The sequence below is a fragment of the Ranitomeya variabilis genome, chromosome 5 (assembly GCF_051348905.1).
Source record: "Ranitomeya variabilis isolate aRanVar5 chromosome 5, aRanVar5.hap1, whole genome shotgun sequence".
Taxonomy (NCBI): domain Eukaryota; kingdom Metazoa; phylum Chordata; class Amphibia; order Anura; family Dendrobatidae; genus Ranitomeya; species Ranitomeya variabilis.
Window position 1 is genome coordinate 14,174,188 of NC_135236.1, and position 17,779 is coordinate 14,191,966.

General features: G+C 41.5%; 1 protein-coding gene across 1 annotated transcript; it reads right to left on the reverse strand.

The window, feature by feature from the left end:
- Positions 1–4,057: 4,057 nt before the first annotated feature.
- LOC143774617 (olfactory receptor 5P64-like) lies at positions 4,058–5,014 on the reverse strand. Its single transcript, XM_077262368.1, has one exon. It carries the CDS (start codon positions 5,012–5,014, stop codon positions 4,058–4,060), a length of 957 nt encoding a protein of 318 aa, XP_077118483.1.
- Between the last annotated feature and the right edge of the window lie 12,765 nt (positions 5,015–17,779).

Consider the following 17,779-nt stretch of genomic DNA (forward strand, 5'->3'; position numbering starts at 1 on the left):
CAGGAGAAGGCTCAATGTTTTGCTAACCGCCGTCGGTATGTTGGTCCTCGGCTTCGGTTGGGGGATTTAGTCTGGTTATCTTCTCGTCATGTTCCTATGAAGGTTTCCTCCCCTAAGTTCAAGCCTCGGTTTATTGGTCCTTATAAGATTTCTGAGATTATTAATCCAGTGTCTTTTCGTTTGGCCCTTCCAGCCTCTTTTGCCATCCACAATGTTTTCCATAGATCTTTGTTGCGGAGATATGTGGTACCCGTTGTTCCCTCTGTTGATGCTCCTGCCCCGGTGTTGGTTGAGGGGGAGTTGGAATATGTGGTTGAGAAAATTTTGGATTCTCGTTTTTTGAGGCGGAGGCTTCAGTATCTTGTCAAGTGGAAGGGTTATGGCCAGGAGGATAATTCTTGGGTTGTTGCCTCCGATGTCCATGCCACCGATTTGGTTCATGCTTTTCACTTGGCTCGTCCTGATCGGCCTGGGGGCTCTGGTGAGGGTTCGGTGACCCCTCCTCAAGGGTGGGGTACTGTTGTGAATTCCGCTCTTGGGGTCCCTCCGTTGGTTGTAAGTGGCACTTTTGTGAGTTCTGCTCTTGGGCTCCCTCCGGTGGTTTTGAGTGGAATGGCTGCTTCTTGGATTTAGCATCAGCAGCTGCTTCCACTGATCGTCTTTCTGGCTCGGCTATTTTGGTCTGGCCTTATCCCTCATTCAATGCCAGTTGTCAATTGTTCCTGCTTGGAGTCACAGCTCTTTTGGATTTCCCTGACACTCTGACCAGTTCAGCAAAGATAAGTCCTTGCTTGTCCTTTTGCAGTCCACTTGTTGTGGACTTTATTGTTCAGCACATTCTATGTTTTTCTCTTTAGTCCAGCTTATCAGTATGGATCTATTCAGCTAAGCTGGAAGCTCTTGGCAGCAGATTTTGCCCTCCACACCTTTAGTCAGGTGTGGAGATTTTTGCATTCTCTGCGGAGGACTTTTTCTAGTTTTTATTACTGCCCGCACAGTGTTCTGTCCTGTACTATCTATCTAGCTAGAATTGGCCTCCTTTGCTACATCTTGTTTCATTCTACGTATGTCATTTCCTTCTCCACTCACAGTCATTATTTGTGGGGGGCTGTCTATCCTTTGGGGATTTTCTCTGAGGCAAGATAGCTTTCCTGTTTCTACCTTTAGGGGTAGTTAGCTCTCAGGCTGTGACGAGGTGTCTAGGGAGTGACAGGAACATCCCACGGCTACTTCTAGTGTTGTGTTAAGATCAGGAACTGCGGTCAGTATAGGTACCACCTGCTCAGAGCTCGTCGCATGTCGCTCCTAAATCACCAGACCATAACACTTACCCATAATTATGGAGAAACAGAATCAGAAGTGGTATTACTGCAGGCAAACTCTGCCCAAGACAGCAGGGCAGACCAGCTGTCATGCCTGGTGAACACAAAATGCTGGAGATAAGTGACCAGCATCTGATTGGCCCTCTCCACCAGTCCATTCATCTCCGGATGGTAGGCAGAGGACAAATTAAGCTAAATACTAAGCTCCCTGCAAATCGAGATGTGAACTAGTGACCTCGGACACTGACAATCTTGTCAGTCAAATTACTGTGTATCTCTCGAACCGCCAATTCATCCTTAATTCTCCCGGATAGCCCGCATCGGAAGACTCCAATCAAAGGTTTGCCGCTCCACTGTAACCCAGAAGCCAGGGAATGGAACTGGATGGCATACTGACCGACCGAGAGAGAATGTTGTTGTGGGTTGAAAAGAACCTCCATTGATGACGCCACTCATCCTGGCTCATCAAATATCTTGCGGAAGGCATTCAGGAAGTCTTGGAGATGAGACACAATGGGGTCATTCCGCTTCAGTAAGGGATTAAACTACACCAAGGCCTCTCCCTCCAAATGGGAAGCTAAAAGTGCCAATTCTGCTACATCTATTGGATACTACTGGGGCACCAACCGAAAGTGCAGCAGACACTGATTGAGAAACCCCCTGCACACCTTGGGATCAACAGAATACAGAGTGGGTTTGCAGAGGCAAGGAGCTGGACTGGATGAAGCAGAAACTTCCGGATCAAGCACTGGAACTGAAACAGAAGGAGGGATGGCAGCTGTTTGCATACTGGTGAGACGTTCTTCCACCGAAGACATGAAATTCAGCATCTGGGTCTCCATCTCACATTGCCGGTCAAGTTACATATGAAGATCTGCAAGCTAGGAAGCATTGGTGGGTTCAGCAGCCTGAAGTTAACTGAGAAGAGCATGCAGCATCTGCATGGAAGTCATCAATTGGTCCTAACTTTGTCGAAGACTGGCTAATTCCCTTTGGGCACAAAATCGGGTATCAACCAGGTCCAGAGCCTGAGCAAAAACTGTCATGCTGTGGCATGGGGATAATGAACCCACTGGACCACATAGTATACTGTGGATACTGGACCCACAGGGAAAACCCCCTGGACCAAGACACCAAATTCCTAAAAGGGAGCAACGGCGAGCAAACCCATATACAGGGACTGTCCTAATACAACCAAGGAGACTTGAGTGGAATGGTTCCAAGACCAGAGGATCAGACCAGAGAGGGTAAGTGGCACACCGGAGAAGGGAACGGGAGGTCCTGGGAACCAGAGGAGGAATACCTGATGATCCAGAGAGTACCGAGAGAGTCCTCAGCCAGATGATGGATGGATGGGACACAGCGCTAGTAGAAAACATGGAAGTCAAGCAAGATAAAGACTGCATGAACAAGTGCTCATCTGAGACCTGAGGACGGCAACAGGGAATGCAAAACAAAATTGGCCAGGCACCTCCCAAAGGAAGTGAGGAACTTAAATACATGCAGAACTCACTGTGATTGGCTGAGAGGACATTTCAGGAAAAAGGGTGTGCTGTCCCTTTAAATGTTTTGACAGCAGCGTGCGCCCTATGCTTGCTCCACTGCAACCAGGAAGCGAGGGAGCAGAGGAGGCACGCCGCACAGATGCTGCAGCTTTGGGAAGTGTCATGGGAGCATGGACTGGGTGACCCGAACCCTCTTCACCTTAGAACCGGGACCCGCCGGCTGGAGCACTACATTTACATTTGGGACAAGATTTGTCCTGAAACAGTATATCAAATTTTTTGTTGGCTTTGATATTACTTGCTAGAATCCATATAGTTATTTTGAAGGATTCAAGAAGTTTCAGTCAGAAAACTTCGTTGTTAGTTACACTGATATTTTGAAAAGGCCAGATATATTTAGGAAGCAGCTTGACAGAAGGAACTTTAAGCTTGTATTCCTCATAGTCAATGACTTCTTGTTCTCAACTTCAAAGCTTGAGTCCTTTGAATGTCTCTTATTTGCAGCTTAGGCCAGACTAACCTGCATCTTCTTAAAGTTTTATCTTACTTTAAACCAGATACCATTTAATTTATCCACAGACTTTACAATTTCTGTAGTATCTATTACAATGGTCAAAATGTAACACAGATAAGAATTAAACTCTAGATTACAGAAAAGCTGAAACGTTTTCATGAATCCTTGATATTGATAAGCAAAAAGATTAGAACAGAATTCAATTTTCAAATTTTACAAAAATATGCATTTTCTAAAATGGCTACCATGGACAAGCTTAGCGCAAGCTACTCCATTTACCAGATCTCCAGACTTCATCATTTATTGAATTTTTTCATGGACCTATTAGTTAGGGCTATAAAGTCGGCAGCAGGCTGGTGGTACAGGCTGGCACGAATAATCAGGTAGCTGACTCCAAACAAGTAGGACAGTAGTGCTACAAAAGCATAACATAGGAGAATCTTCTGTAAACTTGTTGAGTTCCAGTAGGATGGACTAGAAATAAATAAAGGCAGAAGTTTGTGAAGTTTTATTGTTTGTGAACTATTCACATTTCAAATTAAAGAGATTCAATCGAATTTGGCTTGGAAATAGGATTCCCAACTTTATTATATGTGAAATAAAGGTGACTGAAGGCCATTGATTTACTCAACTCTCGTTGCAATACAACTTCTAATGAATTGAAAACAATGCTTTGGTTAATGATTTGACTCATAGTTGAATAAGACCTTCACATTTTACCACTGAGCTGAACATTTAAACTCATTTTGTTTAAAAAAAATGCATCTCATCTTTTGCATAGCTCTCCTAATCTCATTGTTCCTCAGACTATAGATAATGGGATTCATCAATGGTGTAACTACTATATACAACAGGGATCTGTATTTGTTGGTATTGGATGAGCTCTCATCAGATGGAGCCATGTAGACTACGATTAGGGTGCCGTAATATGCACATACTGTGGTCAGGTGGGAGCTACATGTGGAGAAGGCTTTTCTTTTACCATAAGAAATGTTAAGGATCGTAAATAAAATGCAAAAGTAAGAAACAATAATAAAAACAAATGGAAAGAAAATCATACAGATGCCATAAACAAAGTCTTGCAACATTACAATGGAAAGGTCTGAAGTGGCCAATTCCATTAAGGGACCAAGGTCACAAAAGAAATGGTCCATGTAATTCAAGCCACAGAAGTTAGACTGACTATAATCAAGGAACTCACTTGAAGCAAGCACAGTGACCAAAAACCAGGCTCCCATAACAAGTCGAAGGCAAAGATCTAGACTTATTAGTGAGGAATATCGTAACGGATGACAAATGGCCAAATACCGATCATAAGACATAATGGCAATGATAAAACATTGAACAAAGCCAAATATACTAAAGAAATAAAGCTGTGTCATACAACCCCAAAGGGACAAAACTCCTTCCTCAACAAACATAATGCCTAACATCATGGGGATAACGTTGGTGGTCAGTAAGACATCTGCTATGGATAAATGCTTCAGAAAAAAAAACATTGGAGTTCTGAGTTGGTCAGTGATGGTCACTAAAAGGATAATGAGAAGATTCCCTCCCAGAATACATATGTAACTCAGGGTAAGCAGAAGGAATAGAAGAGGTTTGTGTTTGGAAAGACTTTGGAATCCAAGAAGACGTATCTGAGTGACTTGTGTCTGATTCACATCACACATCATTTATATATCAATAAGTATCCAAGAATTATTTTCTCCTCAAAATTAAGAGTATTTATTCAAGTTCAGGTATAAATTCTGGGAATGTAGCCCACTAAAAACAAGTGTTATATTATACTTAGTGATGGTTTTCATTATTAGAGGAGGCTCAATAGAATTGTGGGATACTTTCATCTGTGAAATATCTTCGTCAACGGCTCTTCTGATGTAAAGGCAAAATCTTCCAGATGATCACATTTTTATAGTCTCAGAAGAACATAGAAAATGCCCAGTGGATCCCGATAATCACCCTCAAGTGAATGTTCTAAACAAAAGCGACAAGAAGTTTAAATGAATTGATAATTATCTTGCCTTCAGAGAATTTGGCAAAAAAAGCTGTCATGTTTTGTATGCTAAATAACCACAATCTGTAAGCTTACAAAAATATAAAGTACTTTACTGTATATAAAATGCAGTGAGATAGTTTTAACCCCTTTCTGACATGTAACGTACTTTCCCGTCGAGGTGGGGTGGGCCCGTATGACCACCGACGGGATTGTACGTCCAGCGCGATCGGCCACGCTCACGGGGGGAGTGCGGCCGATCGTGGCCGGGTGTCAGCTGATTATCACAGCTGACATCCGGCACTATGTCCCAGGAGCAGTCACACCACTCCTGGCACATTAACCCCCGGCACACTGCGATCAAACATGATCGCAGTGTTCCAGCGGTATAGAGAAGCATCGCGCAGGGAGGGGGCTCCTTGCGTGCTTCCCTGAGACCCTCGGAGCAACGCGATGTGATCGCATTGCTCTGAGCCTCTCTAACCTCCTATCCCTGCAGGCCCCAGATCCAAAATGGCCGCGGGGCTGCATCCGGGTCCTGCAGGGACTACTTCCGGGTCCAGAGCAGGTGCTGGTAAGCCTGCAGCGCTGTAAGTCAGATCGCTGATCTGACAGAGTGCTGTGCAAACTGTCAGATCAGCAATCTGTGATGTCGCCCCCGGGATAAAGTAAAAAAGTAAAAAAAAATTCCACATGTGTAAAAAAAAAACAAAAAACCTAAATAAAGAAAAAATATATATTATTCCCATAAATACATTTCTTTATCTAAATAAAAAAAAAACTATAAAAGTACACATATTTGGTATCGCCATGTCCGTAACGACCCATCCTATCAAACTGTAACACTAGTTAACCCCTTCAGTGAACACCGTAAGAAAAAAAAATAAAAAAAGAGGCAAAAAACAACGCTTTATTATCATACCGCCGAACATAAAATGGAATAACACGCGATCAAAAAGACGGATATAAATAACCATGGTACCGCTGAAAACGTCATCTTGTCCTGCAACAAATGAGCCACAATACAGCATCATAAGCAAAAAAATAAAAAAGTTATAGTCCTGAGAATAAAGCCATGCCAAAATAATTTTTTTTCTATAAAATAGCTTTTATCCTATAAAAGCGCCAAAACATAAAAAATGCTATAAATGAGGTATCACTGTAATCGTACTGACCCATAGAATAAAACTATTTTATCAATTTTACCAAATGTGGAATGGTATAAATGCCTCCACCAAAAGAAATTCATGAATAGCTGGTTTTTGGTCATTCTGCCTCACAAAAATCAGAATAAAAAGCGATCAAAAACGGTTACGTGTCGGAAAATGCTACCAATAAAAACATCAACTCGTCCCGCAAAAAAAAAGACCTCACATGACTCTGTGGACCAAAATATGGAAAAATTATAGGTCTCAAAATGTGGAGACGCAAAAACTTTTTTGCTATAAAAAGCGTCTTTTAGTGTGTGACAGCTGCCAATCATAAAAATCCGCTATAAAAAATGCTATAAAAGTAAATCTAACCCCCCTTCATCACCCCCTTAGTTAGGGAAAAATAATAAAATAAAAAAAATATAGCTAGGGTTAGGGCTAGGGTTAGGGTTACGGCTAGGGTTAGGGCTAGGGTAAGGGCTAGGGTTAGGGTTAGGGCTAGGGTTAAGGTTAGGGTTAGGGCTAGGGTTAGGGTTAAAGCTAGAGTTAGTGCTAGGGTTAGGGCTAGGGTTAGGGTTAGGGCTAGGGTTAGGGTTAGGGTTGGGGCTAGGATTGGAGCTAAAGTTAGGGTTAGGGTTGGGGCTAAAGTTAGGGTTAGGGTTTGGACTACATTTACGATTGGGATTAGGGTTTGGATTAGAGTTAGGGTTGTGTCAGGGTTAGGGGTGTGGTTAGGGTTACCGTTGGGATTAGGGTTAGGGGTGTGTTTGGATTAGGGTTTCAGGTAGAATTGGGGAGTTTCCACTGTTCAAGCACATCAGGGGCTCTCCAAACGCGACATGGCATCCGATCTCAATTCCAGCCAATTCTGCGTTGAAAAAGTAAAACAGTGCTCCTTCCTTTCCGAGCTCTCCCGTGCGCCCAAACAGGGGTTTACCCCAACATATGGGATATCAGCATACTCGGGACAAATTGGACAACAACTTTTGCGGTCCAAGTTCTCTTGTTATCCTTGGGAAAATAAAAATTTGGGGGCTAAAAATCATTTTTGTGGGAAAAAAAGATTTTTTATTTTCACGGCTCTGCGTTGTAAACTGTAGTGAAACACTTGGGGGTTCAAAATTCTCACAACACACCTAGATAAGTTCCTTGGGAGGTCTAGTTTCCAATATGGGGTCACGTGTGGGGGGTTTCTACTGTTTAGGTACATCAGGGGCTCTGCAAATGCAACGTGACATCAACCACAAAAGAGAAAAACAGTATATAGTGCCAATATATCAAAATTTTATTAGATCTATTAAAATCACACAAACATATACAAGGTAGCTACTTAGAAAGCAGAGACAGTCACTACCGGTGTATTATACCAGTTACTCAATCATAGTAATGCCTGCATAATATAGTGAATCACACTTGCAGTTTACATGCACATCAACTATCCAGTGTAGGGGCCTACCGCCCTGTCAAAATCACTGATGGCAATGCAAAAAAGATAAACAGTAATAAGCAGCACTTACATGAAAAAGATGTCTCTATAGTGTGGCGTCCCCGCCGCCCCAACGCACGTTTCCCTTCTTCGTCAGGAGGCGTGTGTTGGGGAGGGGTGAGGCTGTATAAAAAGGGATGGCTAGCCAATCAGTTGTGTATACTGCGGAGGCGCGTCTCAGTACATCAGGTGGCACAAGGCAGCTGGTGAGTTAGTTCCGGAATCATATTGCGCAGGCGCGGCCGACATCACTCTTCATTGAGACGTATAAACCCACGGCCGTGAAGCGCAAGCTTACATGGGCCGTCATAGAGACGGCGTATGCGCAAGTCTTCTATGGCCACTCGTGTAGGCGTCAAAGAGCGAGGCAGCCGGGTCCGCGCTGATTCCGGTAACTATAGAGGAGGAACAAAACAATGTGTCAAACTAGAAATGTGTTAGGTATTTATAGAAACTAACATATACTGTGTGAGCAAAATAGCAATAAATATATAACTATAAAGTAAAAGTGCTAGGTGCTAAAAATGCAAGGGCATATGAATGCATCGACATAAAACCTAAACAAATATATTACATTATGCCCAGAGTTGTGTCACCTGTATATATGTTCAGACAACATATTATATAGAGAAATTATAAATTTTGAGCAAGAAAGTGCAGTGTGCAAATAAGTGACCATATAGAGCAATATGACCTTCCAGGTCATAAAAAAGCTATAATAAGTGATGTAGGAAATAAAAAATAACCTATATGTATACTACAAAATTACTGTGCATAAATTACTATAAATATTAAACAGTAAAGTGCAATGTGCAATAGTGAGCAATATACATCGCCTATATACTAATGAGTGGTATAGAAACATATAAACAATATAAACAAAATATAAAATATAAAGACATATACCGCACACATTTCACAGAATACTGTCATTGGATAACACCAAAGTCATTTTTACACATCACAAAAAGACATTAATACAACACACTGAGTTCCTTTCTTCTTCAAACACGATGCCCCTTGTGCCAGTGTAGCCTCCGAAATTATGTCCATAGCATCAATATCACTTAATAATAGAAAAAAGATGATCTATCTGGTGGTAGTCCATCACTAGAAACCCCAAGATGTATTCAAGTCAGGCAAGGCCCATATGCCAAATAACAGTAAGAACATAGTATGTGTCTAGAAAAAGACAACACAAAGTTAGTACTAAACATCAAAAAAACAACAGAGTTAAAAAACTAGTATACAGACCCTACAATAAATACCCACCCTCCCCAATACCCAAGTAAAAGTTTGCTAATTCAGAGAAAAGAACTTAACCCAAAGTTCTCATTAAGGCCCAGGGGGGTCACTGTTTGTAGTCAGTAGATCCACCGACTTTCTACTTGCGCGAGCCTCTTAAATAAGTTCCCACCCCTCTGACCCATTGAGACCTGATCAATTGCCCTCAGAATGAGCTTACTAGAGTCTGAGTTGTGAAATTCCCTAAAGTGTCTGGGTAGGGTCTTTAAGGGTTCATCAGAATTCTCATTCTTAGATTTTTCGATGTCCCTTATATGCTCCCTTACCCTTACCTTAAATTCTCTAGTAGTCATGCCGATATATATTTTCTCACATGGGCATTGAGCATAATATATCACCCCAGAAGATGAACAAGTAAGTCTGTGCAAGATCTTAAAAACACGTGTCCCTCCTGAGTTACTGAACTCTTTACATTTAATTAAATTTTTGCAGGCCTTGCACATTCCACAAGGAAAAATGGCTTGTGAGAAGACAGGAGCCATAGAGTTGTTTTTATTAATTTTGGGGGCATAATGGCTATCAACTAAAAGGTGTCGTAGATTCTTACTTCTTTTTGCTGTTACTGAAGGTTTTGCTGAGATGAATTTTCGTAAAATTGGATCAGTTTCCAGCACTTTCCAGTGTTTGTTGAGAATCTCAGTAAGTTGGTTCCACTGGTTATTGTATGTTGTTATTAATCTGACCTGTTGGCCATCCCTATTCGGCTGACTTGATGGTTTATACAGCAGTGCATTCCTGGAAGCCCCTTCTGCTCTATGATAACCACGGCGAATTGACCTATGGCTATAACCCCTTTCTCGGAACCTAGAATAGAGTTCTCTTGCCTGTTTGTGAAATGTTTCTTCCGTGGAGCATATCCGTTTGATTCTCAGATGTTGACCGATGGGGATCCCTTGAATCGTTGATTGTGGGTGAGAAGATTGAGCATGGAGTAGCGTATTAGTAGCAGTCGGTTTTCGGTATACATCTGTGCTCAAAATGCCCTCTGGAGTCACCTGAATATCAACATCCAGATAGCTCAGTATGTATACGTCAATCTAATATTTAGATCATTGGTGTTTAGATCATCCATCAAACATTTCAACTCATCTATGGAACCCTCCCAGATAAACCATATGTCGTCAATATAACGAATCCAATGATGTATTTTTTCGGTATATCTGAGAGGGTTACTTAGGAAAATATCACGCTCCCAAGCCCCAAGGAACAAGTTGGCATATGAGGGGGCACATGTGGCCCCCATGGCGGTTCCTTGGAGCTGGAGGTACACTTGGTTGTTAAATGTGAAGCAATTATGTTTCAGTATAAATTCCAATAGACTGAGAATGAAATTAATGACAAACTTACAAGTAAGTATTCTTGAAAAAGGACTAACTTTTTCTCCTGGTACTCCTTTGGATGTTTTCACAGCAATAAAGGATGTACACCTCTTTGCGAGAAAATTGATACTGAAACGGTTTTATGAAAAAACCGACACACAAACCCCCTCTGCTCAAATTGATGATCAAGAAGTTTTGGATATATTAGAATCTCTTGCTGAGGGTGAACAACTGACCTTGGTGAGTAATTTCCCTACACACCTTTATGCTAAATCAAAAAATTTTCCTAGCCTTAATTCATGTCCGGCAGTAGAAATTTTTGTTAAGTTGGTAACAACTGAGATTGAGAACCTTGGTCTAATGAGTAGGGACCACTCCAATAAACAAACTATGGCGGCAATTAAAGAAATGCAAACTTGGACGGATGTTTCCTTTAAACCTGCCGATAAGGGTGGTAACCTTGTAATCTGGCCCAATATACTTTATGAAAAACAGGCATACAGGCTATTATCAGATAAAAATTGCTACAAAAAACTATTCCATAACCCTATTGAAAGATTTCACGAAGAATTATCGAGAATTGTGATCAGGGCATTTGAGGATAATGTTATCCCCCAAAAAATGATGGAAGCGATTATAACAGTTAAGCCTCGTATGCCTACATTTTATTTGATTCCTAAAGTTCACAAGAACAGTATGGACCCCCCTGGGAGACCCATAGTGTCAGGGATTGGGGGCCCGTGTGAAGTAGCCTGTCAGGTCATAGATTTTTACCTCAAACCGCTTGTCTCCTCTTTACCATCATATATCAGAGACACTACATCGGCTCTTGGCCATTTTGATGGACTAGTATTACAGGAGAACATGATCATGGTAACAGCCGATGTAGAAAGTCTGTATACATCAATTAGACACGATGATGGACTAAGGGCGACATCCTGGTTTCTCCAAACAAGCAGTCTCGACAGGTCTTTGATTAATTTCATTCTCAGTCTATTGGAATTTATACTGAAACATAATTGCTTCACATTTAACAGCCAAGTGTACCTCCAGCTCCAAGGAACCGCCATGGGGGCCACATGTGCCCCCTCATACGTCAACTTGTTCCTTGGGGCTTGGGAGCGTGATATTTTCCTAAGTAACCCTCTCAGATATACCGACAAAATACATCAATGGATTCGTTATATTGACGACATATGGTTTATCTGGGAGGGTTCCATAGATGAGTTGAAATGTTTGATGGATGATCTAAACACCAATGATCTAAATATTAGATTGACGTATACATACGGTCGTCATCTGAGCTTTCTGGATGTTGATATTCAGGTGACTCCAGAGGGCATTTTGAGCACATATGTATACCAAAAACCGACTGCTACTAATACGCTACTCCATGCTCAATCTTCTAACCCACAATCAACGATTCAAGGGATCCCCATCGGTCAACATCTGAGAATCAAACGGATATGCTCCACGGAAGAAAAATTTCACAAACAGGCAAGAGAACTCTATTCTAGGTTCCGAGAAAGGGGTTATAGCCATAGGTCAATTCGCCGTGGTTATCATAGAGCAGAAGGGGCTTCCAGGAATGCACTGCTGTATAAACCATCAAGTCAGCCGAATAGGGATGGCCAACAGGTCAGATTAATAACAACATACAATAACCAGTGGAACCAACTTACTGAGATTCTCAACAAACACTGGAAAGTGCTGGAAACTGATCCAATTTTACGAAAATTCATCCCAGCAAAACCTTCAGTAACAGCAAAAAGAAGTAAAAATCTACAAGACCTTTTAGTTGATAGCCATTATGCCCCCAAAATTAATAAAAACAACTCTATGGATCCTGTCTTCTCACAAGGCTTTTTTCCTTGTGGAATGTGCAAGGCCTGCAAAAATTTAATTAAATGTAAAGAGTTCAGTAACTCAGGAGGGACACGTGTTTTTAAGATCTTGCACAGACTTACTTGTTCATCTTCTGGGGTGATATATTATGCTCAATGCCCATGTGAGAAAATATATATCGGCATGACTACTAGAGAATTTAAGGTAAGGGTAAGGGAGCATATAAGGGACATCGAAAAATCTAAGAATGAGAATTCTGATGAACCCTTAAAGACCCTACCCAGACACTTTAGGGAATTTCACAACTCAGACTCTAGTAAGCTCATTCTGAGGGCAATTGATCAGGTCTCAATGGGTCAGAGGGGTGGGAACTTATTTAAGAGGCTCGCGCAAGTAGAAAGTCGGTGGATCTACCGACTACAAACAGTGACCCCCCTGGGCCTTAATGAGAACTTTGGGTTCAGTTCTTTTCTCTGAATTAGCAAACTTTTACTTGGGTATTGGGGAGGGTGGGTATTTATTGTAGGGTCTGTATACTAGTTTTTTAACTCTGTTGTTTTTTTGATGTTTAGTACTAACTTTGTGTTGTCTTTTTCTAGACACATACTATGTTCTTACTGTTATTTGGCATATGGGCCTGGCCTGACTTGAATACATCTTGGGGCTTCTAGTGATGGACTACCACCAGATCGATCATCTTTTTTCTATTATTAAGTGATATTGATGCTATGGACATAATTTCGGAGGCTACACTGGCACAAGGGGCATCGTGTTTGAAGAAGAAAGGAACTCAGTGTGTTGTATTAATGTATTTTTGTGATGTGTAAAAATGACTTTGGTGTTATCCAATGACAGTATTCTGTGAAATGTGTGCGGTATATGTCTTTATGTTTTATATTTTGTTTATATTGTTTATATGTTTCTATACCACTCATTAGTATATAGGCGATGTATATTGCTCACTATTGCACATTGCACTTTACTGGTTAATATTTATAGTAATTTATGCACAGTAATTTTGTAGTATACATATAGGTTATTTTTTATTTCCTACATCACTTATTATAGCTTTTTTATGACCTGGAAGGTCATATTGCTCTATATGGTCACTTATTTGCACACTGCACTTTCTTGCTCAAAATTTATAATTTCTCTATATAATATGTTGTCTGAACATATATACAGGTGACACAACTCTGGGCATAATGTAATATATTTGTTTAGGTTTTATGTCGATGCATTCATATGCCCTTGCATTTTTAGCACCTAGCACTTTTACTTTATAGTTATATATTTATTGCTATTTTGCTCACACAGTATATGTTAGTTTCTATAAATAACTTACACATTTCTAGTTTGACACATTGTTTTGTTCCTCCTCTATAGTTACCAGAATCAGCGCGGACCCGGCTGCCTCGCTCTTTGACACCTACACGAGTGGCCATAGAAGACTTGCGCATACGCCGTCTCTATGACGGCCCATGTAAGCTTGCGCTTCACGGCCGCGGGTTTATGCGTCTCAATGAAGAGTGACGTCTGCCGCACCTGCGCAATATGATTCCGGAACTAACTCACCAGCTGCCTTGTGCCACCTGATGTACTGAGACGCGCCTCCGCAGTATATACAACTGATTGGCTAGCCATCCCTTTTTATACAGCCTCACCCCAAGCAAAACGTGCGTTGGGGCGGCGGGGACGCCACACTATAGAGACATCTTTTTCATGTAAGTGCTGCTTATTACTGTTTATCTTTTTTGCATTGCCATCAATGATTTTGACAGGGCGGTAGGCCCCTACACTGGATAGTTGATGTGCATGTAAACTGCAAGTGTGATTCACTATATTATGCAGGCATTACTATGATTGAGTAACTGGTATAATACACCGGTAGTGGCTGTCTCTGCTTTCTAAGTAGCTACCTTGTATATGTTTGTGTGATTTTAATAGATCTAATAAAATTTTGATATATTGGCACTATATACTGTTTTTCTCTTTTGTGGTTGATATTACATGCAGTTTTTTGTGCCTCAAGAGTTGTTATGGGTTTAGTGGTTTAGTTAAATGCAACGTGACGCCTGCAGACCAATCCATCTAAGTCTGCATTCCAAATGGTGCTCCTTCCCTTCCGAGCTCTGCCATGCGCCCAAACACTGGTTCCCCCCACATACGGGGTATCAGCGTACTTAGGACAAATTGGACAACAACTTTTGGGGTCCAATTTCTCCTGTTACCCTTGGGAAAATACAAAACTGGGGGCTAAAAAATCTTTTTTGTGAAAAAAAATAATTATTTTCACGGCTCTGTGTTATAAACTGTAGTGAAACACTTGGGGGTTCAAAGCTCTCAAAACACATCTAGATAAGTTCCTTAGGGGGTCTACTTTTCAAAATAATGTGTGTGGGGGGTTTTAATGTTTAGGCACATCAGGGGCTCTCCAAACGCGTCATAGTGTCCCATCTCAATTCCAGTCAATTTTGCATTGAAAAGTCAAATGGCGCTCCTTCCCTTCTGTGCTCTGCCATGCGCCCACACAGTAATATACCCCCACATATGGGGTATCAGCGTACTCAGGACAAATTGCACAACAACTTTTGGGGTCTAATTTCTTGTCTGACCCTTGGGAAAATAAAAAATTGGTGGCGAAAAATCATTTTTGTGAAAAAATATGATTTTTTATTTTTAGTGCTCTGCATTATAAACTTCTGTGAAGCACTTGTTGGGTCAAAGTGCTCACCACACATCTAGATAAGTTCTTTAAGGGGTCTACTTTCCAAAATGGTGTCTCTTGTGGGGGGTTTCAATGTTTAGGCACATCAGGGGCTCTCCAAACGCAGCATGGCATCCCATCTTAATTCCAGTCAATTTTGCATTGAAAAGTAAAATGGCGCACCTTCCCTTCCGACCTCTGCTATGTGCCCAAACAGTGGTTTACCCCCACATGTAGGGTATCAAAATAAATCCCTGAAGATTGTAAAAGGGTAAATGTTGTCCCTATCTTCAAAAAGGAAAGAACATGGAGCCAGAAAGTTACAGGCTAGTGAACCTTACTTCTATACCAGGAAAGATCTTTGAGCAATTTATTAAACAGCATGTGTGCAAGTACTTGGATAAGAATACAGTAATTAACCAGAGCCAGCATGGGTTTTAACCAACAAGTCATGCCAGAATAATCTAATTTCCTTCTATGATGTAATCACTGACTGAGTGGATCAGGGAAATGAAAGTAGATATAGTGTATCTTGACTTCAGAAAAGCATTTGATAAAGTATCTCATACTATCCTTATTGAAAACATGACCAAGTATGGGATTGACAAGGCTACAGTTAGGTGATTTCATAACTGGCTCAGTGTGATTGCACTCAAAAAGTGGTGATAAATAGTTGCACATCCAATTGGAAGAGTGTCTTAAGTAGGGTACCACAAAGCTCTGCCCTGGCCCCAGTGTTGTTAAACACATTTCATCAATGATCTAGACAAGAAAACTGAATGTAAACTAATCAAATTTGCAGATGATGCAAAGCTTGGAGGCATAGCTAATACTAGAGGAGACAGAAAAAGGATTCAGAAGGATATGATCTGCCCCTGTGGAAGCCACACATGGTGTGGCATTACGCAAGAGGTCGGACCCCTTTTCTGTCTTCATTACAGGCAGAGGTTTTATGTGTTCACTCTGTCTATTATAGGCTGTTGAATCTTGCCCTGTTAATCTTTTGTTGAGCTCTCTTAAATATTCACTAGGGTTGAGCGAAACAGATCGGCCAATTTCAAAAGTCGGCCGACTTTTGGGAAAGTTGGGTTTCGTGAAACCCAACCCGATCTCATTGTGGGATCGGGTCGGCCGTCGGCGATCTTTGCTGCAAAGTCAGGTTTCGTTTTTTATATATATATATAAATAGATACAGTATGTCATTGATACACATATATATATATATTTATATGTACTTCAGCGCGATATATGTGAAAAGCCGGTAATTCAATTGCCGGCTTTTCATTTCTCCTGCCTAAACCCGACATGATATGAGACATGGTTTACATACAGTAAACCATCTCATATCCCCTCTTTTTTTGCATATTCCACACTACTAATGTTAGTAGTGTGTATGTGCAAAATTTCGGCGCTGCAGCTTGTAAAATAAAGGGTTAAATCGCAGAAAAAATTGGCGTGGGCTCCCGCGCAATTTTCTCCGCCAGAGTGGTAAAGCCAGTGACTGAGGGCAGATATTAATAGCCAGGAGAGGGTCCATGAACTGCAGCCTGGGAACTTTTTCCCACGCTCGAGCTCATATGAGGACAACCTGCAGGGGGCGCATCACCACGACTGAAGGTAACTATAGGTCATTGACCTACATTTCCTTCATTCCTGGGGCTTACAAGCACGAGCACAGCTGCATTAGCAGGGCTCCTGCTTGTAAAATATTTTAACCCCTTCAGATGGATTACCTCGTGGGACGTGACAGTTCATCAGAGGGTATGTATGTATATTGTGGGTTTATTATTTTGCCAAGCGAGGGTCTTCAGCTGGATTGAGAGAGCAATAAAATATTAAAACAACCTGTGTGTTTATTTCATTAAAATACTTTTTAATAATGTGTGTGTGTTTTTTAACCCTTTCATACAATTGGATTAATAATCGATAGGTGTCATAATTGACGCCTCTCCATTATTAATCTGGCTTAATGCCACCTTACAATAGCAAGGTGGCATTAACCCTTCATTACCCCATATCCCACCGCTACACGGGAGTGGGAAGAGAGTGGCCAAGTGCCAGAATAGGCGCATCTTCCAGATTTGCCTGTTCTGGGGTGGCTGGGGGCAGATGTTTGTAGCCAGGGGGGGGCAATAACCATGGACCCTCTCCTGGCTATTAATATCTGCCCTCAGTCACTGGCTTTACCACTCTGGCGGAGAAAATTGCGCGGGAGCCCACGCCAATTTTTTCCGCAATTTACCCCTCTATTTTACAAACCACAGCGCCGAAATTTTGCACATGCACACTACTAACATTAGTAGTGTGGAATATGCAAAAAAGAGGGGGATATGACATGGTTTACTGCATGTAAACCATGTCTCATATCATGTCGGGTTTAGGCAGGAGAAATGAAAAGCCGGCAATTGAATTACCGGCTTTTCAACATTATCGCGCTGAAGTAAATATTAAAAAAGTATGCTTCCCCATTGACTTGCATTGGGTTTCGTGTTTTGGCCGATCCCCGACCCCGACTTTTCAATAAGATCGTCCGATTTCACTCGACCCGACTTTTGAGAAAGTCGGGTTTCGTGAAACCCGACTCGATCTCAAAAAATTAAAAGTCGCTCAACCCTAATATTCACCTTCA

What these genes read in the sequence shown, in the direction of transcription:
- LOC143774617 (XM_077262368.1), bottom strand. Translation starts at nt 5,014, where the DNA reads ATGTGTGATGTGAATCAGACACAAGTCACTCAGATACGTCTTCTTGGA.